At 43.9% G+C, this 26431-nt stretch overlaps 1 protein-coding gene across 8 annotated transcripts in view; it reads left to right on the top strand.

The window, feature by feature from the left end:
* UBN1 (ubinuclein 1) overlaps positions 1-23675 on the top strand; it is a 39102-nt gene extending 15427 nt beyond the window's left edge. For 2 of the 8 annotated variants that reach the window (XM_078604967.1, XM_078604965.1), the window contains exons 7-18: positions 579-649; positions 1104-1233; positions 2694-2827; positions 3557-3685; positions 5156-5299; positions 8090-8140; positions 10489-10614; positions 11239-11281; positions 16173-17645; positions 18243-18561; positions 19778-19867; positions 22099-23675. In XM_078604967.1, the coding sequence (XP_078461093.1) occupies positions 579-649; positions 1104-1233; positions 2694-2827; positions 3557-3685; positions 5156-5299; positions 8090-8140; positions 10489-10614; positions 11239-11281; positions 16173-17645; positions 18243-18561; positions 19778-19867; positions 22099-22151 (2763 nt within the window). In that variant the 3' untranslated portion in view covers positions 22152-23675. The remainder of the gene's footprint in view (positions 1-578; positions 650-1103; positions 1234-2693; positions 2828-3556; positions 3686-5155; positions 5300-8089; positions 8141-10488; positions 10615-11238; positions 11282-16172; positions 17646-18242; positions 18562-19777; positions 19868-22098) is intronic. The other 6 variants (XM_078604968.1, XM_078604966.1, XM_078604972.1 and 3 more) reach the window with 6 other exon arrangements.
* The last annotated feature ends 2756 nt before the right edge of the window (positions 23676-26431 follow it).

Raw genomic sequence — 26431 nt, 5'->3', positions numbered from 1 at the left:
ATAAAACCAAGCAAATTGTTAAGGCCGATGCCCAAAATCAGGATACCCAAACCATAGAATAAAAATGCAAATATGCCCTCACAGCTACGCTATCGGTTTCCATAATGCTAATTAAAGACTTCGGAAGACAAACGCGTGTTGGAAAGCATTATAGAATCCATGCATATGCACGAATGTTTTTAAGTTGTTTAAAATTAATTTTCCTCTCGCTGTCGTGTTTATACAGAGTGCACCAAAAATCATAAACCGTACATACATCTGTACAGTAAATTATAGCAGATGCTCCAACTGTACCCAATTTGGCCATACACATCTCAGTCCTTTTCATCACAGGATGATGCCTGAACAATCCTCAACGTGTCCACGTTGCTGTTAGCCTGCTTATTCATATTTTAAATGAACATCTGTATATCCAGTGTGGTTCTGAAATCGCTAAGGTTCCTGACTTGTTCCACACGCTATACCACAACCCCTGTGGAAGCTTAAATGTGAATGGCAGTCTGGAAGAGAAATATTGGTGGAATGTTGGTGTTTTTTTCGCTCAATGTGGTGCTAATATTTTTTTCTTTTAAACTCAGGTTGCCAAAACGTGTGATAGCGAGAGCAAGCAGAAGCTCTTCAGCCAAGATGTCAGTCACATCCTCCTAGAGTGAGTACTAGCCACAGCGACATTATTGTTTCATCGTCAAAATAGTTAACTTGGTACGTAAATATTAAGAAGGTACCTTTGACTCGTGAAATTGTGCAATAATATGTTAAAATGTGTCACGGAATGGCATTCCAGAATCCTAATTGACTCGTAAGTTGTGAATCTAAAATTAGTTTTCTTCCAAATCTGTCAAATATTGTTTGAGAATGCACATTTTCTTTTGTAGCATCTGTACTCCATAATTACCTTGAATATTATATCCTTCACAATATTCACACTTACTTTTAGCATTTGTCAATCCATTGCTAGATGGTCGTGTGGTTTTGTACACCATACTTTACCACGTAAATGTGGTTTAATGGTGTGGGGGGGGGGGCACATGAATAATTACATATGAACATTCATTTAAATCTTTTCTTTTCAACCACTCGCTTTGTTCTTGACCCTCATGTAGCATCGAAGTTCAGACAAAGGAGCTGAACAGCCAGCTGCGTGGGGGCGTCTACGCTCACGTGGCGTCCCTCCTGGGTTGCAGCAAGGAATCTCTTTTGAGGCGCGCCAAGAAGCTCCATCAGCATGAGCAGGTGAGCAGATGCTCAGTGGATGTGTAGGCGAGGACAAGCGGTTTGTGTTGTGGACCTCAGAGTGGACATGGAGATTGGCCCAGGACAGAGAATGGTGTGGAGGAAGACGACACGAGTTGGGGGAATTGCAGCGAGAAGAAGAAGACGAATCCCATTTGTGTGTCCACAAAAGCCTCACGGACTCCTGAAACTCTTTTTCTGATGTTCTTTCATTGGAATGGTTGGCCAGTTCCATTCATGAGAGGTTGACTGGTAGGTGGGTGAACACGGGAGTACAGAGACAATACTGACATACACGAGGTGTAATGCTCAAAGCTTGAAGAAATCCAGCCCAAGCCTACAACACCCTTGGGCTTCTTAACCAAGTATTCGTCAAGTTTAACACTGCTTAAGCTTCCGAGATGTGATGATTGATTGCGTGTGTAGTGGGTATAAACGGAGGGAGACTTTTCTGAAGGCAACACGTTTATTATACAATTACAGCTTAACACAAAGAGATTACGGCCCCCTTCCACCCGATATCCTTGGGAGGTATGTCCTCCACACTGGCGTGCCCTACACACTGGGGGAGTCGCTCACTAAGGGTCCTCCGGCTAGCGGGACCTAGGGAAGCTAATCTGACCCAACCCAGCCAAGGTCCTTGGCTCCGGCCCCGGCTCCAGGTCTTCAGGGTGGCTTCTTCGAGTCTTCGAGTGGACGACAACTGCCAGGCCCGTTCAGGGGTCCAGCTTTTATACAGAGTCCCATCTCACTCCGCCCCTAGCCACGCCTTCCTTCTGGAACCTTCCTGAGGGACCTGGAGTGTGACATCATCCCCCAGCCCCCTTCTTGGGGGTCTGGGGTCTGCACCCCTGGTCACGATGCTCCCTGGGGATTACCTCTGCCCAACGAGCCCGACTTCATCTAACTCTCCGGCTCAGTGTCTCTTCCGCCCCCGGTTGACACGGGGCCGGTACTACCGGCTAAGAGGAGTGGTGATCGCGCATCGCGCCCAACAATGCCACTACACGTGCATTCCGGTTTATTTGGTGATAGGTTTTACAAATTTGAAATGCATTCTACTTTTATTTCCAAATTAAGTCGCGTAATTGCTTATGTTTTTCAGTGGGTGACATGCTTTCTTGTTGCATGACTATTCTGCTCTGCTCAGAAACCAGATGGTATAGACATTGGTTCCAACCCTGGATCACAGGGTGGAGTCTGCAAGGCCGTGGGAAAGTGGTCCATGGAACTTTTTTTTTATCACTGCACAGTGGTCCGCAAAATGTGTTTGAGGGTTCGCAATGCCCTCCCCGGGTCCAGAAACATGCGAACCCAACCGATGTAGGAGATTCCTCTGATTTTCCCGCACCTCTAATTAGCACAGTTGGCTACGTACGGTGCGAAAGAAGTTCAACATGCATCCATTTGATACCACGCCAACTGTGGCTTCATGAAGCGAGCGTGACCTGTCTCTGCAGGACGGACGTCTCAAGTCGCCGATGTACAAGCTGCGGGACGCTGTGGGCGCCGTCATGCCGGAGCAGACCGTGAAATACCAGGAGACTTACCAGGCCCACACTCAGGCCAAGTACGCCAAAGTCGACATCAAGGGGTGGTTGTTTTTAGTTATTTTTTTAAGCAAAAAAAAAATGCTGCTTGTCAAATACCTAAACTTTACAGCATGCTGTAACTTACATGTCTGATTAATGATTACCCATATGCATTTCGGAATCACAATCTTTATTGAGACTGGAGGAATCCGATGAATCTATGTCGCTCTTTTTTGCAGATGTCCAGTATGGGCAGGTCAGCAGGTTACTTCAGCAAATGCTGATAGGGAAGAGCGGGTTACTCAAACAAGAGTTATGTATTGATTTAAAGCTTTCGTGACTGCAGGGATTCATATTCTTGGTTCTTTCGGTAAAGTCACGTAGAAGGGAAATAATAAAATAATATATATATATTTCGCAACTCACAAAACCCGGTGGTCTCTATATAAGAAAAAAAGCCGATTACATAACTTATATTCTTGGTTCTTTCGGTAAAGTCACGTAGAAGGGAAATAATAAAATAATATTATATAAATATATTTATATTATTTTATTGTGAGTTGTGATTTTTACCCTTTAGTGGAAGCAAACAACAGCGGGGGAGGGGGGGGGCCTCTGAGCGAACGTGGACAAAAGTTGTAATGCTTCGCTGCATGAAGAATGTGTGTTCCATTTCAATCAAGACTTACGGAGAATGGCAGTTGCCTTAATTTACGGTGAAGCATGTTGTTAATCTAAGGTGAGGGTTTTGTTATAACGCCAAAATTGTAATTCGTGTTTTTTTCCTTCAGAATTATGAGTGAAGAACGAGAAAGAGAAGATAAAGATAAAAATGCCAGCGATGATGACGACGATGACGAGAAGCCTGGCAAACGTGTGTTTGGTCCAAGAAAGAAATTTCAGTGGAACACTGAGATAAGGTGACCACTTAACATCATTTAGCAATGTTTTCAATTGACTAGATATTTATAACTCAAGCAGAAATCAATCTTTGAAAACTGATAAAATATTTGTAGTTTTTACTAAACACCCTTTCTGCATCTTCTTGGTTCTTTCGGTAAAGTCACGTAGAATGGAAATAATGAAACAATAAAAATAAAACATAATAAAATAATTTTCACGACGTTTCGGCCACAACGCAAGCAGCCGTCCTCAGGTGAAGAACAGGTCTGTCGATAAGACAGTCTGAATGACACGTCCTGGGCTTGGAGCGTCTATTTAAGCTGGGAGGGAGGAGGAAGAGCGCCTTGACAAAATAATTTGCATATCAAGAGGAATTTTAGCATATTTATGTAATATTACACTATGTATTATTCTACCCACCCTACTGCATACCACACTGCTGCATATTCACCATACAACTAAAATTCCTCTTGATATGCAAATTATTTTGTCAAGGCGCTCTTCCTCCTCCCTCCCAGCTTAAATAGACGCTCCAAGCCCAGGACGTGTCATTCAGACTCTGTCTTACCGACGGACCTGTTCTTCGCCTGAGGACGGCTGCTTGCGTTGTGGCCGAAACGTCGTGAGAATTATTTTATTATGTTTTATTTTTATTATTTTATTATTTCCATTCTACGTGACTTTACCGAAAGAACCAAGAAGATGAATCCCTGCAGTCACGAAAGCTTTAAATCGAAACCCTGTCTGCAGCCGATTCAAATTCCCAATAATTTGGTGTCGGTGCGCTTGCGTTCTTCTGGTGCGTTTGTGCCACCTGGTTTTAGAGGGTTTTGTTTTAAAGAAGTGGCACTGACCAGAATGAATATGTGAAAACAGAAACGAACATAATTTAGATTTGAAGTTTTCGTTTGACTGCAGGGATCCATACTCTTTGGTTCTTTCGGTAAAGTCGTCACGTAGGTAGAAAATAAAACCTAATGACGGACGCTTGTGTTGCGCCCGAAACGTCGTGATTTAATTTATTTTATACCTACGTGACTTTACCGAAAGAACCAAAGAGTACGAACATAATTTGTTTAACATTTATATTTTGCGTTCACAGTAGTAATGTTTGATGAATTCAGTTTTGTGACAGGATTAGAGAAGAGTAACCCTGACCGTATAACGTGTTTTTTACACGATGTTATATGCAAACCCTAACAAACGATTTGTACGTGGCATAATTCGTTACTTATTTTTACTCATCCTCCATTCCACACTCATCCATAACCATCAGTACAATCAACGTGTTGCCCCCCTTGCTACCTTGCTTTGTAAAGCGCAAAAAAATCACGTGCCTTTCTAAAAACATGGGGGGGTGAGAGGGTTTTTCTTCTTCTCCAATTATTATAATAATGCACGCGTCGGCAAATACTTAACGTAGACTCGGCGTTGAGCTTTGCTCGGTGTGTGACACTTGACGCTCCATGAGATAACGGTGGTTGCAGGGATTTGCTGTGTAATGTGGTGAAAGTGAAGATGGCAGGATATGACGCGGAGCGGATTAAGTCACAGTCGGCCGAGGACTACCTGAAGGCCTTCCTAGAGGCCGAGGTGAAGCCGCTGTGGCCCAAGGGCTGGATGCAGTCCAGGTGAGGCCTTCTCAAACCGCGTCGCGACTGCCGCACCAATGCAGTCCTTCGCAGATTCCAATTCCCCTTGCAGTGTGTTCTTGCGTAAACATGTACGGCCCCGTTTGTCACACCACTGTTGAACAAGGCCCCCCCCCCACACCGTATGGGTCGTGGGAGATTATTTGACCCAATACTTCACCATGCTGGTCAGTGCGGGTTGGTGAAGGTGGGGGATCACAGGCGTTGGAGCACAGTACAGTACTGCAGTGGGTTTTGATGCACTGCCCTCTGCTGACAACATAGTCCCGCAGCACCCTTATAAACGTCACGTAGATAGAAAAATTATAATAAAAATTAAGTGAATAAAAATAAAATGAAAAAACAAAAACCACTAATGTAGACTGTAGCCTGGTTCTTAATTTGAGTGTACTGGCAGTCTGTAATGTAGACTGTAGCCTGTAGCCTGGTTCTTAATCTCGGTGAGCGTACTGGCAGTCTATAATGTAGACTTATTCTTTGGTTCTTTTGGTAAAGTCACGTACATTATAGACTGCCAGTACGCTCACTCAGTTTAAGAACCATTGCTACAGTCTACATTATAGACTGCCAATACGCTCACCAAGCTTAAAAACTAGGCTACAGTCTACATTATAGACTGCCATTACACTCACCGTGGTTAAGAACTAGGCTAGTCTACATTATAGACTGCCAGTACGCACTCAGATTAAGAACCAGGCTACAGTCTACATTAGTGGTTTTTGTTTTTATTATTTTTATTCACTTTATTTTTATTTATCTATCTACGTGATTTACTGAAAGAACCAAATAATCTGAATTCCTGCAGTCACGAAAGATTTAAGTCAAAATGTAAACGTGCTTTAATTGATGGTCGCCCATTCATGCATTATCCAGACTCAAACTTGCTTTGCTTACGAGATCAGATATCTTACCTGTAAAAAAAAACACGATCCTAAAAAAGAGCTCTTGCAGGTACACACCTAGGCTGTCCCCCGGCCATGCAAGTACCATTAATGCGAAACAAATTTGATGGTGTCTCCTTGGATGATGGAACGAAATACCTTCTTTTGACCGAGTTTAAATTTGTGCTTTTCCCCAGTTCAGAGGTTGTTACTTTGCTGGTGGGGGGGAAGGGGGTTTTTGTTGTTGGAATTCTTTCATAAAACGGGTGCGTTCACTGGGCAGAGCACTCCAGAGCGCTTTTCTATTGAACGACCTGTTAACCCAGAGCGCGTCTTAACAGGAGCTTACAGCCTGAGAAATTGCCTCGCTGAGCGTTCGGTGGAGTGTGTTGGATTGTCTCAATATATTTATTGCTGGTGAATGTCCCGCCATCCTAAAACAATCTCCTCCTGCGGCCGTCTGGAACGCTCTTCCTTCCGATATTAGGAAGGCGCTGGAGCTATCAATGGTTAAATCTAAATGTAATACTTATTTCTTTCGGAACTGCTTTTGGTGTTGAGTGTGTCCTCTCACACCTGATTCGCACGGCTTGCTACGTTACGGCGTGAAAGAAGTTCTACACACATACAATCTGACACATCCACCTCGCAGTCGTAAAGCTGTGCAGTTATCTCCACCGTTTTTAAAAGCGTTCTCCTCACACAGTTCAATAAAAGCCAACTTCCACCTCGTAGTTCCATGGCAGAGTGCTCTGCCAAATGAATACATCCTTGTTAGCCAATTGTTTAAAATCGATCCCCAACACGTGCATACTTCAAAGTATTGAACTGCCAGGAGGAGTGGGGGGGGCAACTGCGTGACTGATTAAAGTGCCACTTTTGTTTTCACCATCCACCATTTAAACAATCATTATTTACCTTGTACATACAAATTATCGCGTCAAAAGAGGTCATTGAATATATTTTTCTCCCATGAACATCATTCCATTTCGCTTGGTGTAGTGATCTCAAACACAGCTGCACTTTATTAAAAGTAGTGCTGTACAGTAAAATATTCCGAGGATAAACATTGAATGTGGCATCGGAGATACTTTAATCCGCACAGTTTACACTCGTTACAATGGTACAGGATTGTGTAGCTTTCAGATATGGAGATAGTTTAGCGTACTTAAATCTCTGCACTTCAGCTTAATAGTGTCCGAAGTAAAACACTGCTTAACAGTGTATTGTCCAAACATGTGGATGCCAGGGACCCTCCTTTAAATTCTTTTGAACGCAGCTGGGATTTGCTGGATAAATAAATTACATCAGATTGATCATTGCCACCCAGTACCACATCTGTGCCCCATTTTCATGAACATGTGTTCTTCGGTGCTGGCATAATGCCCATAGTGCTTATTTCCATTCTACATGTTAAACGTTGAAGCCAAAGTTAATATTTTTCATAGCTGAACGTGTGCCTTCAGCCAACTCTTTGCGCAAAACGTTTTAATACAGAATTTAACATTGGGATAACGAATACTATCGCAGCTAAAGCACTGATGTTATTGTATTTGAATGGTTGGTTTTAGTCTTTGGAACTTGCTGCATCGTTCTAGTTTAAGGATATTGCCTTAATGTGGATTCAATGAAGTTGTTTTGCCTTTAAATATATTAAATAATACCATAATGTCAAAGTTATGAGATGTTTTGGGAAGTAAAATACACCAACTTGTCAGCCAGAGAATACTGTAATTTTCCGAGCGTGCGAGAGTTCGTATGTGGGAGAACGTTTTCTAACTACACGATCTGTAACGCAGGTTATAAGACACCGTGTGATTGATTTATTGTTGTCATCAAGTGATTTTACTTCATGCGACTTGAACGCTTGACCCTGTGTGTTTTACAGAATGCTATTTAAGGAGAGTCGGGCAGTCCACGGCCACATTACAGCAGCACCGTAAGTGGCCGGGCACCAGACAGCGTTTTTTTTTAATTGAAACAATAAACAATCACTTTTGAAATATTGACAGGTGTGCTCTGAGTGTGTCAAATGTATCTTTATAATAGGCCTGCAATGATTCCACTAAAAGTTCGTACTAAGGATGATACGCCCAAAAATGTGTTTCGTATTGCAAATTATTTACAAATAAATGTTGTAATGGCTCGCATAACAGAACAACATGCGAGGCAGCAACTCAAATTAGGCAGGACCACAAAACTAAAGAGTTTGAATTAATTTAAATGTGGCAGTTCATCGAATTGCTGGCTATAGACTGGCGAGGGCAGTTGAGACATTCAAAGCCATATAAAGTCGTTAAAAATGGCTAAATTTGGTACTAAGAGAATGTAACAAAATGTACTCTGACAAGATGATTTGTGGTTGCGAGGTTGGGTGGTTAATTGTAGGAGGCAATTCAAATCCCTCTCATTGTTCTTGGTCGATTAGCCAAGTGATCATGTGGCAAGTTATCCACAGTCTGGGTAGGCATTTGCTACACACATTAGGTTTCTTTTCATTCATAAGATCCAGGGGGCTAAATGTGCATAAACTTTTTGGAGTATAAAAAAGCAATCCATTGTTTGCACCGCAGGCTAATTATTCCACAAGCTTTCAATGCCACTGGCAGCAGAAACAATTGAGAATTTCATGAGACTATAAGTGGCTATCATTTAGGTGTCATCACTAAACATGAAAAGCATTCATTGCCAGGATAATGATCTGGTTTAATTTGCTGTAGAAGTGTACTCCATGTGAATGCTAGTAAAAGTGTTATTCATCAAATGCAAGTTTGTTTAGCAAATGGGTTTTCATATGCAGGCATTTGTTTATCAGAGGAATTCTTGGTTCGAGTATTCTGCCTGGAAGTAAGAAACGTTGATGAGTCTTAAGTCGCCCTGTTGACGCGATTAACATTTTCACCACGTGTATATATTTAAAATTCTCAATTTCTATCGGAGATTAAAGCTGAGGCTGCTGTAGAGATAGCAGACCCCTCTCCAGAGAGAGAAACCAAAGGAAAACCATGTCTAGAGAGAACAACCAATGGAGAGAGGGCAACCGAGGGAGATTTGTGTCCAGAGAGAACCAATGCAGATAAGGGAACGGAGGTAGACCCCTGTCTGTCCAGAGAGCAGAACCAAGGGAGAAAGAGGAATGGAGCAAGACTCATGCACAATCTTAATTTTATAACTTTCGTGACTGCAGGAATTATTATTTGGTTCTTTCGGTTAAGTCACGTCTAAAGATAAAATAATAAATTAAATTAAATAATAGAATACGACGTTTCGATTGCAACACAAGCAATCATCATCAGGTATAATGAAATAGCGACATAAAATCTAACCAGAAAACTATAGACAGACATATTAGCAGACAGATATCACCAAGATACATACATAGCGAGAGCAACACAGGTAACAGAGAGGGGTGATCGTCTCTGTGGGGTGGCCTTAAATAGACAGAGGGGGGGGCGGAGGCAGAGAGAGGGAGGGGGGTTAGAGAAAAAATTAGCATATCAATGAGTGGTCAACAAAACGTGACTCCTGCACAGCTGGGGGAGTGGAGGGGAGACCACCATTAAAATGTATGAAGGAAAGGAAAGGTGAGAGCAGGGGTAGCAAGGCAAAAAGAGGAGATCTTGATTTGAAGCTTTCGTGACTGCAGGAATCAATACTCTTTGGTTCTTTCGGTAAAGTCACGTAGGTAGAAAAAGAATAGATCACGACGTTTCGATCGCAACACAAGCAATCGTCATCAGGTGGAACAACCACAGCAAAAAATAAAACGGCCTACTTCAGCGTTTTTTTCTTGCTGTGGTTGTCCCACCTGATGGCGATTGCTTGTGTTGTGGTAGAAACGTCGCAATCTATTATTTTTCTACCGACGTGACTTTACCGAAAGAACCAAAGAGTAAAAAGGGAGATGCTCAATTCCCCTGCAGGACACGCCAAGGTAATGCTAAAGCATATCAATAAGTCCCCCCAGGAACATGGGTCGGTAGTCAGTTGTGCAGTAAACAGTCTACATTGCCATCCACATTTGTTTCCACTGCTTGAGGTGTACAATGTGTAAATGTATTTTAAACGAATGTTATCAATGTGTATTCCAGCAAAACATAAAAGTTGTATATTTCAGACATGTGGGTTTCATTCATGCTGCAATGAATGGATGAAAAATCTGTCGTGCTAAAGACAATGAAAACCTTTATAGCACTTGAACAGAAAGAGCTGTGTGTGTGTGTTTTCTCGATCCTCACTTAGCCCACAGCACCTTTACTAAAAACATTTCCCTTGTTTTTATAACAGAATACAATATACGGCATTTAAAAAAGAAACTAGTACAAGTTGTTCATTACAAGAAAAGAAAAGACAGGAAGTTTGTTGTAAAACCAAGATTGAATCGGCAAATGTTAAAGATGCGGCAAAAGAAAGGTGAGGTTGGATAAAACCAGGTTGATGTTAAAATAAAAAATAGAAATCCCCATTTTTGACGCGCTCCAATGTCAGTTTTATACCGTGTCGTTAAACTCCCAGGTGGTATCTGTTAAACAACAACAAAGTGAATTCCAGCTCAAATGAGCACTGAAGCCGGTGCTCATTTTAGATATACAGTCTTGAGCCAGTGATGGAATAAAATCCACATTCCTATGGCAGGGGTGAGTCTATCCATAGCACAACCACAGTTGACATGCACTACTGTTGGTACCTATTTTAGCGACTCGAGGGAGGGATGATGAGCCAAAGCAACACCCACCCTGGCACAACCCCCACTCCCCACCAACTTGGATTTGAAATCCTAATGATAGATTTTGCAAGCTACTTGCTCTTCCATTGAGCCACCTGGCCCCGCAGTGCTGTATTCGTTAAACGTGTCTTTGACATCGAGGCAGCAGACGTGGGAGCTACAATCACCTTCGTGTTTACCTTTTGCGTGAGGTACAGTGCAGTTTATATTGTAGTTTTAAATCCTCATCGTTTAAGTATAAAATATAAAATGCCTGTAAATAATTGTATGATTTTTGTCTTACGAGCAGTGTGATTTTTGTGCTTTTGCAGTACAAAGAAGAAATTCATTCCTCCTGCAAAACCAAAGCTCAAGGTAACGTCAGTGGACCGTAGAAGAATTATTGGTTTGTGTGGATGAGTGCAATCCATTTAAGGTGGTCCTTTTTTAGGAGAATCCCGCAGTATGAACCGGAGGTTTGAACCATAATTCTGCAAACGTCCTCCTGCTCACTCACATCATCACTCGCAATAAATTTTCTTGCTGTGGTTTTCACACCTAATGATGATTGCTTGTGTTGCAATCGAAACGTCGTGAGAATTTTATTGTTTTATTTTTATTTTATTATTTCCCTTCTACGTGACTTTACCGAAAGAACCAAGAATATGAATCCCTGCAGTCACGAAAGCTTTAAATTGAAATTTTACTCGCAATAGACTTCACCCAAAGCTCAATGGGTGCCACGGTAGCGAGATGTTAACTCCCTCGCCTCACATAAGCAGGAGGGAAAATAGAAGATGCAATTACTATTCTTACATCAATCTAATCATGTACAGCCCTTTGTTACCACACTCCTGGATGAGAACTTCACCATTCTGTTCTGGTCGTGGAGGTTATTTTTACCCAATTTCGTGCTGGTCCGTGGGGCTTAAAGGCGTGTTACATAAACGCAGGAGCATTCCAGTACAGTACAACAATGTAATTTTTTTGCACCGCTCTCTGCTACCCATCAATTACACTCGTGCCCTTTATCACGATGTTATACTTGGTAGTCCCCAATCCAAACTAAGTATCCAGGTTATACGTAATCACGTGGCACCATATATTCATAGTCGAGAATAAGTTTCCTCCCACATGCATAAACACTCGTTGGCTGAAAATAAACCAATCAATCTTTATTAATAAAGGAGGCATCAGTGCGCATATTAAGAGCATCTTCATATCTGCCTCCACGTGTTGCGCAGTGTTGTATTTCAGCTATATTTTGCAAGTATACTTTACCGCCGGTCTGCCTTCAAGCATTGCCCAAAAAAGTGTCCCGAAGTGCTCACCTTACTGCAAAACGAGCCAGGTGTTTGTGGCAAGTGTCTGATGTTGCCAAATTAACAACAACAATAATTTCGGTTTATTTTTCATCTCCATGAAATTGCAGCTCCAAAGACACACTGCAAAAATGAAAACACATTCACATACCTGTCAACCCCTCATCAATATCCACTTTATTAGACAAATTCAGGCCTTATTGGTCACCCCGTACCATTATAAATCAACGTTCATCCGACAGTACCATCACAAGGGAGAAACACAAATGGACAAATGTTTTCTTTTACACGTATCGAAACGGCTGTATGCCGTATGCACCTGATAACTCACAATATCCTTGTACAGGAACACGGGTAAACCGTATGGGTTAACAGGTATGCATTCACAATCACAGCACAGGTCTTACCAGAGATCACAAGCCTGGTCTTGCAGCGTCACTGGGGCTTGCTATTGATAAGTTACAGCTTTGTGCTTTTGCCCAAAACCTGCTCACTTAGACCCGGTTCTTTATCACTGCCAAGAGGGACTGGCACCAGCTTCTTAATATATTTACCAACATTTCTATAAACCAGTGACAATACTCACACTGCTACAACTGCCAATTAACTGGTACTGTTCAATCTTTTGAAAAGCCTTTGTCCCTTTAAGCTCCAGGTTTATTTTTACAAAACCGTTGAGAAATCACAAACCCGCAATGGGTCTAATTTGCAACCGTGGCCGAGCTTGCTGTGCCGATTCTCGTGTAACTCAGATATTTTATTAAATAAACACATTAAGCCGTTGACCTTCCCTTTCTATGTTTCAACACGATACAAGAATTACACTTTGGTTCTTTCGGTATAGGCACGTAGAAAGAAAATAAATAATAGAATACGACGTTTCGATTGAAACACAAGCAACCGTCATCAGGTAGAACTAAATTTGAGAGAGAGAGACAAAACACAGACACGGAGACACAAGCAGAGAGGCACACAACATAGACACACAGAGACCCAATGCCTCTGTGTCGAGGCCTTAAATAGAGAGGAGGTGGGGGTTGGGCAGAGAGAGATGGTGCACCCCTCCCCCTCTATTTAAGGCCTCGACACAGGCGCATTGGGTCTCTGTGTGTCTTTGTTGTGTGTCTCTCTCTGTGTGTCTGTGTCTCGCTCTGCTTGTGTGTCTGTGTGTCTCCGTGTCTGTGTTTTGTCTCTCTCAAATTTAGTTCTACCTGATGATGGTTACTTGTGTTGCAATCGAAACGTATTATTCTATTACTTAATTTATTTTCTTTCTATGTAACTTTACCTAAAGAACCAGAGTGATTCCTGCAGTCACGAAAGCTTCAATTCAAGTACGATACAAGAAGTTTATCCTTCTAGACATAGCAAAGCACCACCACATTGATCATTTCTCCAAACAACCATTGCTTCTCCCTCCCATGTTCATATGCCCTGATTTATTTGTGGGTGTGGTTGCCAAACTGCGTGTTGCCAATTTATTGTTTAAAAACATGCACGACTGGTTTGACCCATCCAGAAATGAAATTAGTCGCAGCTGCCAGCCTCTAAATACACCCAAGGCAACTCAGTGGGTGGTTGCAATCCACATTTGAACTAACGAGCAGTTTCAGGTTTTTCCACAATTTTACTCCATGAACATGTTCTCTGCAAGCGTGTATTTATCCTTAGGATAGAGTGAGGTTTAGACTCAGCTGGGTTTAATCATTTCCCTTTTGTTATATGGACTTGGAACTTGAAAATACATTTTGACTCCTAAATTGCAGTCTGTAAGATTGAAAGTTAATATCTAAAAATGTTAAATCAATCACAGTGTGATTATGCAGGTCTGTCTTGCAAAATTTTTTTAAAGAAAGTTTTTTTAATGTTTAGGAAAGAAGGAAGGAATTAAGGCAATGTTTACAAAAACACATTTACTATAGTCTCTGGATTATAAAATGCAGTTTTGTTTTCCTGTATTTAAAAGAAGTTGGAGGTACATCTTATATGTGGTATACGTGTGTGTGTGATCAGAGTTGTATAACTTTATTGACACGGACAGAATTTTGGGGTGTGTCTTCCTTTCTGAATCTCTGAAGCTCAATCAGACAGGCCAGTAATGATTACAGAGTTGACCTTGTAACAGCATCTGAATAGCAAGCAGGTTTCAATTTTAGCCAGGTCTGCACCCATCACACCTCAACAGTATACCTTTTGCTATGGCTACATGAGTGAAATAATAAGTTTTTTTAAACAATTTAACTGGATGCTGCCATGGCGTAATGGTTAGCCCACTGGTCAATGGTTCTAAATTACACTTGGAATGAAATGTTTAATCTCCCAGTTACCTGCTAGTCCAGGGGTCTGCAACCTTTAAGACATAAAGAGCCACTTGGACCCGTTTCCGAAGGAAAAAATAAACTGGGAGCCGCAAAACCATTGCAACATTTAAAACAAATATAACACTGCATATATTGTTTCTTACCTTATTGCTATATACAGGATCGTGCAGTCAGCTGTCAATCTGAATAAAAAAAGGACTTTTTCACTTAACAATGTAAAATATATTTTTGCAAATTAATAGCTAAATTACCTGGTTAATGGGATTTTTGCTCCTGAACCTCAGTGCACAGTGTCTGCACATCAGGGCTGTAAGACGTCACCTTCATTTTCACACAGGCTTGCAAGCTGTCATCTGTGAGGCGTGATCGATGTTTGTTTTTAATATAGTTCATGTTGGAGAAGACCTGCTCACATACATATGTGGAGCCGAAGATCGACAGGACTCCAAATGCATACTTTTTCATGTTTATATAAGTGTTGGGGATGGCATTCCATGTTTCGAATACAAGTTTGTCCTGTTTAGGAAGGTTTTCAATATCACTCCATTTATGATTCTGAGCCAGAATGGCCTTCTGACGGGCAACATCCTCAAGAGTAGCGGTCAAGCATTTGAACTTGGACACCCATATATCTTTGTCGGCTATATCGGCCAGTTCCATCTCAAGATCAGGTTGACTTACACCTGCAAATGCAGTCATATTCAATAGGGATGGATCGATCGCCAGGGGAGTGACAGGGAAGGATAATGTCGTTTTTTCCTCTCTGAACTCACAGAATCGTTTCCCAAACGAACTTTGAATTGTGGTGATTGCAGACTTGAAATATTCCAAATTTATCGTATCATGACTTTGTTTGAACTCTCTCAAAGAGGGAAAGTGAGACAGTGTACCTCTCTGTAAATCTTTGACAAACACTGTAAACTTGCGCTGGAATGCCAAAACCTCCTCCAGCATGTGAAGGGCTGTGCCTCCTTTCCCCTGAAGGGTTGTATTTAGCGTGTTTAGATGTGCTGTCATGTCTACCATAAAATGTAATTTTTCCAGCCACTCTGGCTGTTCCAGCTCAGCAAAGGTGAGCTCTTTGCTGCCCAGGAAGGTTTTTACTTCTTCCAAACATGTGACAAAGCAACGGCAACGTTATTGCCTGTCACCGGGCGGGCAGTGTGGAGCGGAGCGGCGACCTGTCAGCAGCGGCAACGCCAGAGCAGGTGTCACAGTGCGCCTCCTCCCCTCGCTAGCATCCGCCCCGGAGCCGCGGTCAAGGTTCAAAAGAGCCGCATGCGGCTCCGGAGCCGCAGGTTGCCGACCCCTGTGCTAGTCCATTCAACATCTTGACGGGAGTTCCTATCCCAATCCAGAGGTCACCAGTTCAATACTTGCACCACTGCTGAAGCAGTGGTGCAAGTATTTAAAATCCTCCCCCCCCCCCCCCGTCTCTGTCCACCAAGCAGTTTTAATGAGTGCCACAGTGGCCAGTGTTAGAAGAATATGGCAACAAAACAACCCTTTTTAGTTTCCCTCTCGAGCTCCCACTAGTCGGCACTTCTGCAAACGGTGGTGTGAGCTAGAAATTTGCAGGGCTGCCCCTCTGCCTAACAAGTAAATCACTTGTACCTTCTCCAGCAGGATACGGGGCTGAAGCCTGAGCGCAAGCCTTTAATTGCGACGACGGGCCTGGTCTCTGTGCGGCCGGGCACACCCAACGTGCTGCCTGCAAACGCACCTCTGACAGCGTCACCCGTGCCCACCAACACCATGGCGAACCAGCCCGCGCAGCCAAAACCGATGGTGCCGCAAGCCGTGGCGGTGGTGGCGGCGCTCGGGCAGTCGGCGCTGGCCCAGCCCGCGGCAAGCCACTCCAGGCCCTCGAGTTCGTCGTCGGGTCCGTCCGGTGTCGTTCAGACGACTGTGGGAACGAGGACGGTCATCGCGTCGCCATTGTCCTCGTCGCCCAACTCCTCCGTGCTCGTCTCCGCTTTGCCCATGCAGAGCAGGGGTCAGCACGTGGCTCCGCCCGTGTACAACATCGACAACTCTCTGGACGACGAGTTGATCTTGAACCCGGGAGTTCTTGGCAGCGTGACGGAAACCCTGGCTGCGCTCAACAACGCCGCGTTGATAGACAAGCTCTGCCTGCCCGGGTTGTTGCTCGGATCGTCGGACTCGATTCCAAAATCCGTCACCAGACAACCCACGTCCGGCCTGGAGAAGAAACCTGTGCAGCAAAACCCTCCTCCCTCGGCTACGGCAAGGTCGAGCCCCGTTCCTGCGGGCCACTATCCTCTCAGCCTATTGGCTGACCAGGCGGCCAATAGGAAGCAGCTTCCGCAGCAGGGTAAATCGGCAAGTGGCCACCCGCAAGTGGTCATTCAGGCTCACAGAAATGTCATCTCGGGCGTGACGCAACTGCAGAAGCAGAAAGCAGCGGGGACCACCGTCGTTTCTCATGCGCATCAAAAACCCGCCCTGCAGCAGAGCTCGCACCGGCAGTACCAGCAGAACTCGAACCCTTCGGCCAAAGTGGCCAATCAGCAATACGTAATAAAAACCTCGGTCGCGTCCCACAGCAAAGATTCATCGCAAAAGCAGCACCAGCCCCACATACAGCAGCCCCACATACAGCAGCACCACAACATCAAAGTCTCGGACAGGTTGCCATACAAACAGTCGGACATAATTAAAATACCCATACAGAGCCACAGTTTGCCTCAGGCCAGCACGTTCCCATCAAACTCGTTGGGGAATAACACCATGGGTAATATAATAGCCGGAGTCATTGGGCATTCCGGTGTGTCCACAAACTCGGCGTCTTCTGGACAAAAATTCAAGATGCCCTACTCTCCCTCAACTAAGGCTGCGTCCACAGGTGCGATGGCCTCGTCCCACCCGTCGAACAGTCCCGTGCTCGGCTGCAGCCCAAAGAGGCTGGCAGCGGGCGCTCCGAAGCTCGGGCAGAATAGCGGTTCGCCCGGCTCTGCAGGTGCAGCTCACGGCCTCGCCAGCACGGGAAAAGTGGCAGCCGCCTCCTCTCACAAGTCTCCATCACACCCGCCGCCTCCATCCTCTTCCCCTGCTTCCTCCACGTCGCCCAACCAGGCAAGTCGTGCCGAAGTGCTCACGTCGACGGCTGAGTTTTCCTGTCCTTTGTGTGCGTATATGTATGTTGAGCTTCTTTCGCGCCGTTCGTAGCCAGCCGTGCTAATTGGAGGTGTGAAATCGGAGGTCCTTTGCATCAAGTGTGTTGGTCATTGTTTCAGTTGATCTGGCCCCCGAATGGCCCGCCTAGAGATATGCCTCGCTGAGACACAAAGAGATAAAGATTGATGAGATGAAAGAGCGTTAATCAAGAAATCGAAATAAGAGAGATGTCGACAAGAAGTACAGATTAATGATCACATTCGACAGACATTACGGCATCATGATCCCATGTAACTTAACATATAACGTCACATGGCTCCCCAACACGTCATTTCTTTGTGTGGCCTGCTTAAGAACCCTGCTGCTACATCAAAGTATGCACAGCATTAATTACATAAGCCATTGTGCCACGATTGTTTGCGTAGTTTTGCTTAAAGTTAAACCGTATTGTACGCCGCGAGAGTTCAGCGTTGGCAGGTGTGTGCCGCAAAGATTGTGTAATGGGATTCGTCTCGAATGGGCCGGAATAAAGGACTTGCGTGCGCTTCGCCCCAGATCGTCTCGGGAAGCTCGCTGCTGGCCACGGGCACGGCGGCGGCATTGCTGCCTACGACCTCTGTGTTGTTGGGTCCGAAAGCCACCGCTTCGTCAGCCCACAAGCCCACCTCCGCGTTGTCTCACAAACCGCCGCAGCCCGCCGGCGTCGTGGCGGCGGCGGCAGCCCAGCCAGCTCGGCCCGCGCTCCATGCGCCCATACGCAACATCCTCATACCCGTCAACTTCACGGACTTCGACAGCGACGCGGCCATGAGCGGGAGGGACGCCATCATAACGGGGCCTGCGCCAGGCACGTTCCACCACGGCCTCCCGCACAGTGAGTCCTCCCGTCGGGAGCTCGCAGACCGCGGGGAGATGGTGGCGACGTGGCCGAGCGGAGGCACTTTCGCCGCTCGTTGCAGAGGTTCGCTGTTTGAGATCCACAGGCCGCCTCGGTGAACCGTTTTCCCATTCCGACGATGTACGTGTACGTCATTGGTTTTTCTCCTGATTCCATTCCAATGACGTACGTGTTCAGCATCGTCATCTGCCTACCAAGACTATATAACACTTTCCCTGTAGACCTCGGTACTTCCTTGATAAATCTGATCAGCCAATCCTTTTCAGTAACAGTTTGACAGCAATTCCTGCCTTCATGTTTCATTAACGTGGTATTTTATGTCTGTGTTCACTGAAGCAGCAACTTGACAACCTTGTTTGTCTTTTCTGTTTAACGAGTGACATGAGCTTGAGACCTTCCCCTCCTCCCTCCTTTTACTCTGCTTAACTGTCTGCTGCATTTCTGGGTATTTTGTGTTGCATCGTCTCTTCATGGGCAAAATCACCTGGAATGCACTCAATCTCTTCAGTTCCCAAGCAAAGCAAAGTTGAGCCTGGATAGTGCTTTCATGGATAACCGCCATGCATGGCTGTGAGGCTGTGTGATAGGCAGCAGCAGTGCAGTGCATCAAAGTCAATTGTACGGCTCTGCATCTGTGCTGCCTGCCTTCGCCAACCCACACATATCAGCGTAGTGAAGTATGGTCATTTAACCCCCTGCGCACCGCGTGGTGTGGAGAGGCTGTCATCCAGCAGTGGGTTGTCTCTTCAGCCCCTACTTTTTTTGGTAGTGATTAGCTGTGGAAATCGAATCGGCTTCAGGCCTGTGCTGTATGGGTGTACGAGCTGAGGATTTTTTTTTACCGCTTTTACGCAAAACCGTACTGGGGCCATGCCGAACCAACCTGGCACTGCTTAGAAGACACCAGGTTGTTTGTCCTGGTGTCGTGCTGCTGATGCCACACGATGAGAAATGAGTCAAATTTCCCTGCCCCTGGCCCGTGTTGCCACCCACCCCCACCCCCGAGCCAGATTCGGATGTCTTGTAGAAGAGGCCCCATTGTACCGTGATTTGGTTACGGCTCGGGAAATAACCGAGTGAAAACTCATCCAAACCATGAGAGTCCCTCACTGACCCAGTCCGGATATGACTGTGGAAAACGGGGTATTTTGTGTGCTTTTGCTGGCTCTGACCCGTGTCCCCTCCACCTCAGGTCTCTATACAGGCTTGCACTCTAGTCCTCAGCCGCAAGGGCCGCAGCCCCACTCTGCTTTGCCTGCCCGCTTTCCACAGTCTTTCCCAGGTAACCTTTGCACTTGACCTTGTCTGCATTCTCACTCTTGTGGTTCTTGCACCGACCATGTTGCTCTGGAACGCTCTTTACCATCTGTCTTACATAGGAAGAAAATTAAGTTGGGGAAATCGTGCGTGCTCAGGAATTCGGTAAACGCTTTCCATCGTTGCGGTTGTCCTCAAGTATTTCATTCGAGCCGCACGATGAGATGCTTTAGACGGCACGTGATACGTGACGTCATGGTGAGGGTACACTCATTGGCGTGTGACGCTATCGCCTTGGCTGAATATGCATAACTATCCCGTTTTTATTGATATGTTTTGGACAACCCTTCGATCAATTTGGCCAATCTTCTTTTGGGCGAGTCCCTAAGAGCAACAGATTCTTTGTACTAAAGTTGTACTGATTTTTTTTGTATAATCTTTAAGCAAGTGTTATCGTAACCCCATTTAGCAGGGAGACAAGGTGGACGGATGTACAGAACAAATGCATTAGCTCTTTTAACCTGAGTTGGACAACTTTTAAAGAGAAAATTACAGCCTATTGCATGCAATACTGCCATTTCAGTTTATTTTTATTTGTTACATTCATGATCCAATTTATCCAGTTACTCGCTTGTTTTACAAGGGAGATCCATGGGACGTGAGCACAGCAACAGCAAAAGACAAACACATCAATATCGCAGAGAACGAGTACAGGGTCCTTAAGGAATATTGCACAACTAATAAATTGGATATCTGACGGTCGTTAACGAAACACGGCAATGGGCGCCAGCACAAGTTAGGTACAAGTGCAAGTAAGCTCTCTGTTTTGGTCTAATAAGGAAATCAAGAGGGGAAGAGAAGGGAGGGAACCAAGCCGTAGATGAACGGCAAGGGGATTCCAGAAACGTGGAGCAGCAACGCGGAAAGACTTTTTAGCAAACAACATTTTTGTAAATGTAATTTATCGTCGTAATGAGGAGGAACTTCTGAGGCTACGGGAGTGAGTTTGAGGAACTCGGTGGTCTTGATGACGGACGCTTGTGTTGCGCCCGAAACGTCGTGATTTATTTTATTTTGTACCCACGTGACTTTACCGAAAGAACCACAGAGTATGGATTCCTGCAGTCACGAAAGCTTCAAATCAAGATTGAACTCAGTGGTCCTTTAGGTAATTGGCGGATTTGTTTAAGAAGACCTTGAGGATGAAGACGGCCATGTTGGTCTTGGGGGATGTTTAACCATACTTCACCACACTGGTCCAGTGGGCTTTGGTAATGGTGGGTGCGAACCGTGACCAGATTCAGATATCGCATGCTGATTGTGGTCTTGGCCTTGAATTGAACCCAAGTTGCTGGGTTTATAGTGCTGAATGCTGTATAGCATGACATTAACTGCAAACACTACACTTGACATAGTCTTTAACATGTAATAAACACATGTAGTGTTGGATGCTTTCATTAAGTAGAAAATGCAGCTGCGTATTGTGGTTTTCACTTATGCAGTAATACCAGATACCAGTGTGTCAGTGAAAGTGATCTGTTGCACAGCTGTGGAACAGATAACGTGATTTGTTAAGTGCTGGCAATGTCATAATTTGCAACGTTCTCCCCGCACACTCAGCCATTGAATGAGTTGCTACAATTCTGTTCAAGGATCTTCCTTTTCGTTTTATTACACGTCTCGTTAGCTTCTGCATTTGTTACGTCTATTTGGCTCCCATTAACCTAGGTGTAATATTTGCACATATCCCATATAATTTGCATAAGTCTTCATTATCATCCCATAACTTTTTAGAGTTCTCACTCTTAGCACCTCATGTAATCTTATCCATCGGCACATGTAACAAAATGTTATACTGGTAGGAACCTCCTGGTTACACCAGCCCACAGGGGATTATTGTGTCCGTCCGTCGTGCAGGGAGGGGCTGGGGAGGGAGGGGAGGGGCTGGGTGGGGAGGGGGTGGGAGGGGTGGGGCTGGGTGGGGAGGGGCTGGTCACCCCGTGGTGCCCTTATAAAACTCAACGTTTAACCTACTCACGACGGCTTGTGCCCTCCCTCACAGTCGGCCATATTTGCGGAATACACCACGCCGCCGTTGACCCTGGCCATTGACCGAGCAACCCAACGTTCCTACCAGCTCCCTCCGCAGGAATGTGTTATACATTCTTAGTTCATCATATGTTAATTATGTTTACACGTGCGTGTGTGTTGTTAATGCTTATGCTAAAAGTGAAAATTGCTTCCTTCTATTCGCAGATGCAAGTTCGTTACAGAAAGACGCCTCCAACCTTCCGAGAAAAACTCAATGACATTTGTGCGAGAGCAAAGCGAAAATCGGTGTGAATTCATACAAGTTTCATTTTGGGCTGCTGTATTAAATGTGTAACCCCTTCAGACTGTTGCTCTCCCTCCCCCAACCATCCCCACCCACCCCCCCATCTTTGGGCAAATGAAAAACTGGATGGAATTTTTCACGTGCTATTGACGGCTACAAATAATGTTTAAATGATCGTCATTATTTGGTGCTGATAAAGAATGGAATTTTTTGGCTTAAAATCAATTAAACTAAATCTTGGGTCACATCACATTCTCTCTTTCACGAGCAGTTAAAAGTGGATTGTGGTTCCGCCTGAAGGTGAAACCGTTACCATCATGAACAATGTTTGAGTAAAAATTTAAGGAAAAGAGTACAAACATTATTTACAAACCTTAACTTATAATGCAATCAGGGGCAAAACATCTGCGTGGGTCATTGACAAAAACAACCAAGCAAAAGTATAATAAAACATGAATGTATGTCAGCAGTGAAGATGTGTATTTTCTAGGAACTTTGCATTACAACATCTTTGTGAGCAGTGTCCTTGGGTGTAGACAATTTACTTTGACCAAGTTAGGCCGGATAATTGAAGCTGCCAGCAACGGAGACTTTCTGCGTCTTTTGAAAAAGGCTGCGTACTTTTACAGATCTTAAGGGGATGTTGCCATGTGGGTGTAATTGCTTGCACACCGGACTTGCGGAGGTCACCACTTTGTCTCTTGGCGCGGCAGCTCAAGTGTATTCAATCTTCCCCCCCCCACCTCTGTCCACCCAGCAATATAAAATGGGTAAGTCGACCGGCAGGTTGCGTGTGGCGAAGAAAAGGTTGGTGTACTCCTACCTCTTCCAAGGTGTATGGTCAATGTGGAAGAGTAGGCCAAATAATACCCTCTCGAGGATTATCTTTAGAGCCTCTCTGCAGTGGAGGCCCTTCCGCCAATGGTGGCGTGAGCAAGCAATTGCAGGGCTGCACCCTTACCTTTTTACACATCTTAAGAGATATATTGCCGTGTATGGCTATGGGAGAACAGCCTCAGTATTGTCTTTCATGCACCTGGGCCGATCTGCGCGACTCCATCTGCTGCTCACATTGACTAGTTGTAATGTGGGTGATGGTCAAGAGACAACCAGTGCCTTTCATTAAAAAATAATAATGGTAAACGCTTGTCCAAAACTTTAAAGGGGAAACATCGATTTTTTTTTCTCATCTGCTCTGAACGTTTATAGTAAGGTGTCAGATTCCCTTACGATAATATTTAATTGTAACTACAGGCTTTTGGGTCAGCCTTCCATTGTTGAAATTCCTCCCTTTACTGGATGTTTGCGTTTAATGAATGAACATTATGTAAAGTAGGGAAGATTCAAAAAGGTTAAACCAAGCTCAGGACATCTCTCATTTTGTGCATTTTTCTCATGTTCGTTTTCTTATTTCTTGCACCCTTGCTGTAAACTGCTTTCCGCTTTTTTGATTATAGAAATTGTACAAAAACTGAAATAAATGTGAGATAATGGTAAAGTGGTGAGAGCATTTCCAGTGTTGTATACTACTGCATTCCCGTTACATATTTCATAATGCAGAACGTGAGCACGTGCCATTGTCCATATATAATATACCTACTGAGATAATTACGTGTTTTAAAAATGCACTTTGGGTTGGGTAAATTCGATATGCAAGCTTTTACTAACAAATATGCTAATTGATGTATACACTTATCAACATTTTGCTTGCTTTTCAAGTTCCTGGTTTGCTGAAAAACCAAATCAATCAGAATATTTGCCCAAGTAACATTTCATTGGCTGTCAGGGGGAGGGTAACATTCATATTCCGACATAATCTCACCCAAAATAAACTAATAATTTCGGGTTGCGATTTTTTTAAATCGCAGATATACTCGTACACAACATGCCATAACAGTACATATATTTCGATTTAAAGCTTTCGTGACTGCAGGGATTCATCTTCTTGGTTTTTTCGGTAAAGTCATGTATATGCTAAACTCATCTTGATATGCACATTCTTTTTGTTAAGGCGCTCTTCTACCACCCCCAACCCAGCTTATATGTAAGTTCCTAGCTTGAAATGTCTCATTCTTCACCTGAGGACGGCTGCTTGCGTTGTGGCCGAAACGTCGTGAGAATTGTTTCATTTTATTATGTTTTATTTTTATTATTTTATTACTTCCCTTCTACGTGACTTTACCGAAAAAACCAAGAAGATGAGTACATATATTCCTCATGTCAAACCACAATTGACAAATGTTTTTAGAACCTGTCTCGCAGAAAGACAAGGGTGTCAAAAGATAGTATTCACAACTTGGTCGGTTTATTTCAGATAAGGCCCATTGATCTAAGAAGTTATTTTTCAATGGCAATCTGGCCAAAACGTCACGATCACGGCATACGCCCATCGCACAAATCAGTCGCTTTAAAATATTGTATTTTTCTTGACAATTACAAAAAATATCAGATTGTGTTTAAGACGCTTTTAAAAGCTGAGGTGCAAGTTTGTGGGAGTCACTGAAGAGTTTGAGTGTGTGGTGTGTTTTGGACGTGTGCTGCGATCTGCAAAAGCCTCTTTCATTCCTCTGATCTCAGCCCTGCTGCTGTGATAGAAGTCATGAATGTGGCCATTTAGTGCCTGTGTGCATATGCATGTCAAGTTCCATCACATATGGTGGCATGTGTGCGTGTGAATGCACTGTGGGTTATGTTTTACGCTTCCAATATTAAGACTAAATACAGGGTGTTTCAAAAAGATGGACCCAATTTCAAAACAGTATATTTCACGATGGCAGCATGTTACAATTACACAGTTACAAACGGTTTAATGAGTTTAATGGTAGGTTTTTACCCTTTTAACTGGTACAAAACTGACACCTTTATTCAAGGCATCATGTTTGCAATGACCACAACACAAGTAGTCAATAAAGCAAACAAAAAGAAGCAACTCTGATAAGGATAATAATATGCACTGTCCTTGAAGTTGATTGGCCCACACCCGAGACGGCTTTCTTTAGAGCCTAGTCCCCATTGGTGTAGGGCCAGATGACACCAGAAGGCGTACAACTCAAAAACAGTGCAATATCAGAGTATTGAGAGTTCGGGGTAAACATTTACACTATGAGATCTCTTTTACCAGTGGCAAAATATAATGGTAGGTTTTCACCCTTTTAACTGGTACAAAACTGACACCTTTATTCAAGGCATCATGTTTGCAATGACCACAACACAAGTAGTCAATAAAGCAAACAAAAAGAAGCAACTCTGATAAGGATAATAATATGCACTGTCCTTGAAGTTGATTGGCCCACACCCGAGACGGCTTTCTTTAGAGCCTAGTCCCCATTGGTGTAGGGCCAGATGACACCAGAAGGCGTACAACTCAAAAACAGTGCAATATCAGAGTATTGAGAGTTCGGGGTAAACATTTACACTATGAGATCTCTTTTACCAGTGGCAAAATATAATGGTAGGTTTTTACCCTTTTAACTGGTACAAAACTGACACCTTTATTCAAGGCATCATGTTTGCAATGACCACAACACAAGTAGTCAATAAAGCAAACAAAAAGAAGCAACTCTGATAAGGATAATAATATGCACTGTCCTTGAAGTTGATTGGCCCACACCCGAGACGGCTTTCTTTAGAGCCTAGTCCCCATTGGTGTAGGGCCAGATGACACCAGAAGGCGTACAACTCAAAAACAGTGCAATATCAGAGTATTGAGAGTTCGGGGTAAACATTTACACTATGAGATCTCTTTTACCAGTGGCAAAATATAATGGTAGGTTTTTACCCTTTTAACTGGTACAAAACTGACACCTTTATTCAAGGCATCATGTTTGCAATGACCACAACACAAGTAGTCAATAAAGCAAACAAAAAGAAGCAACTCTGATAAGGATAATAATATGCACTGTCCTTGAAGTTGATTGGCCCACACCCGAGACGGCTTTCTTTAGAGCCTAGTCCCCATTGGTGTAGGGCCAGATGACACCAGAAGGCGTACAACTCAAAAACAGTGCAATATCAGAGTATTGAGAGTTCGGGGTAAACATTTACACTATGAGATCTCTTTTACCAGTGGCAAAATATAATGGTAGGTTTTTACCCTTTTAACTGGTACAAAACTGACACCTTTATTCAAGGCATCATGTTTGCAATGACCACAACACAAGTAGTCAATAAAGCAAACAAAAAGAAGCAACTCTGATAAGGATAATAATATGCACTGTCCTTGAAGTTGATTGGCCCACACCCGAGACGGCTTTC

The sequence above is a fragment of the Lampetra planeri genome, chromosome 23 (assembly GCF_965212315.1).
Source record: "Lampetra planeri chromosome 23, kcLamPlan1.2.h2, whole genome shotgun sequence".
NCBI lineage: Eukaryota > Metazoa > Chordata > Hyperoartia > Petromyzontiformes > Petromyzontidae > Lampetra > Lampetra planeri.
This window is presented reverse-complemented; position numbering and strand designations above follow the sequence as displayed.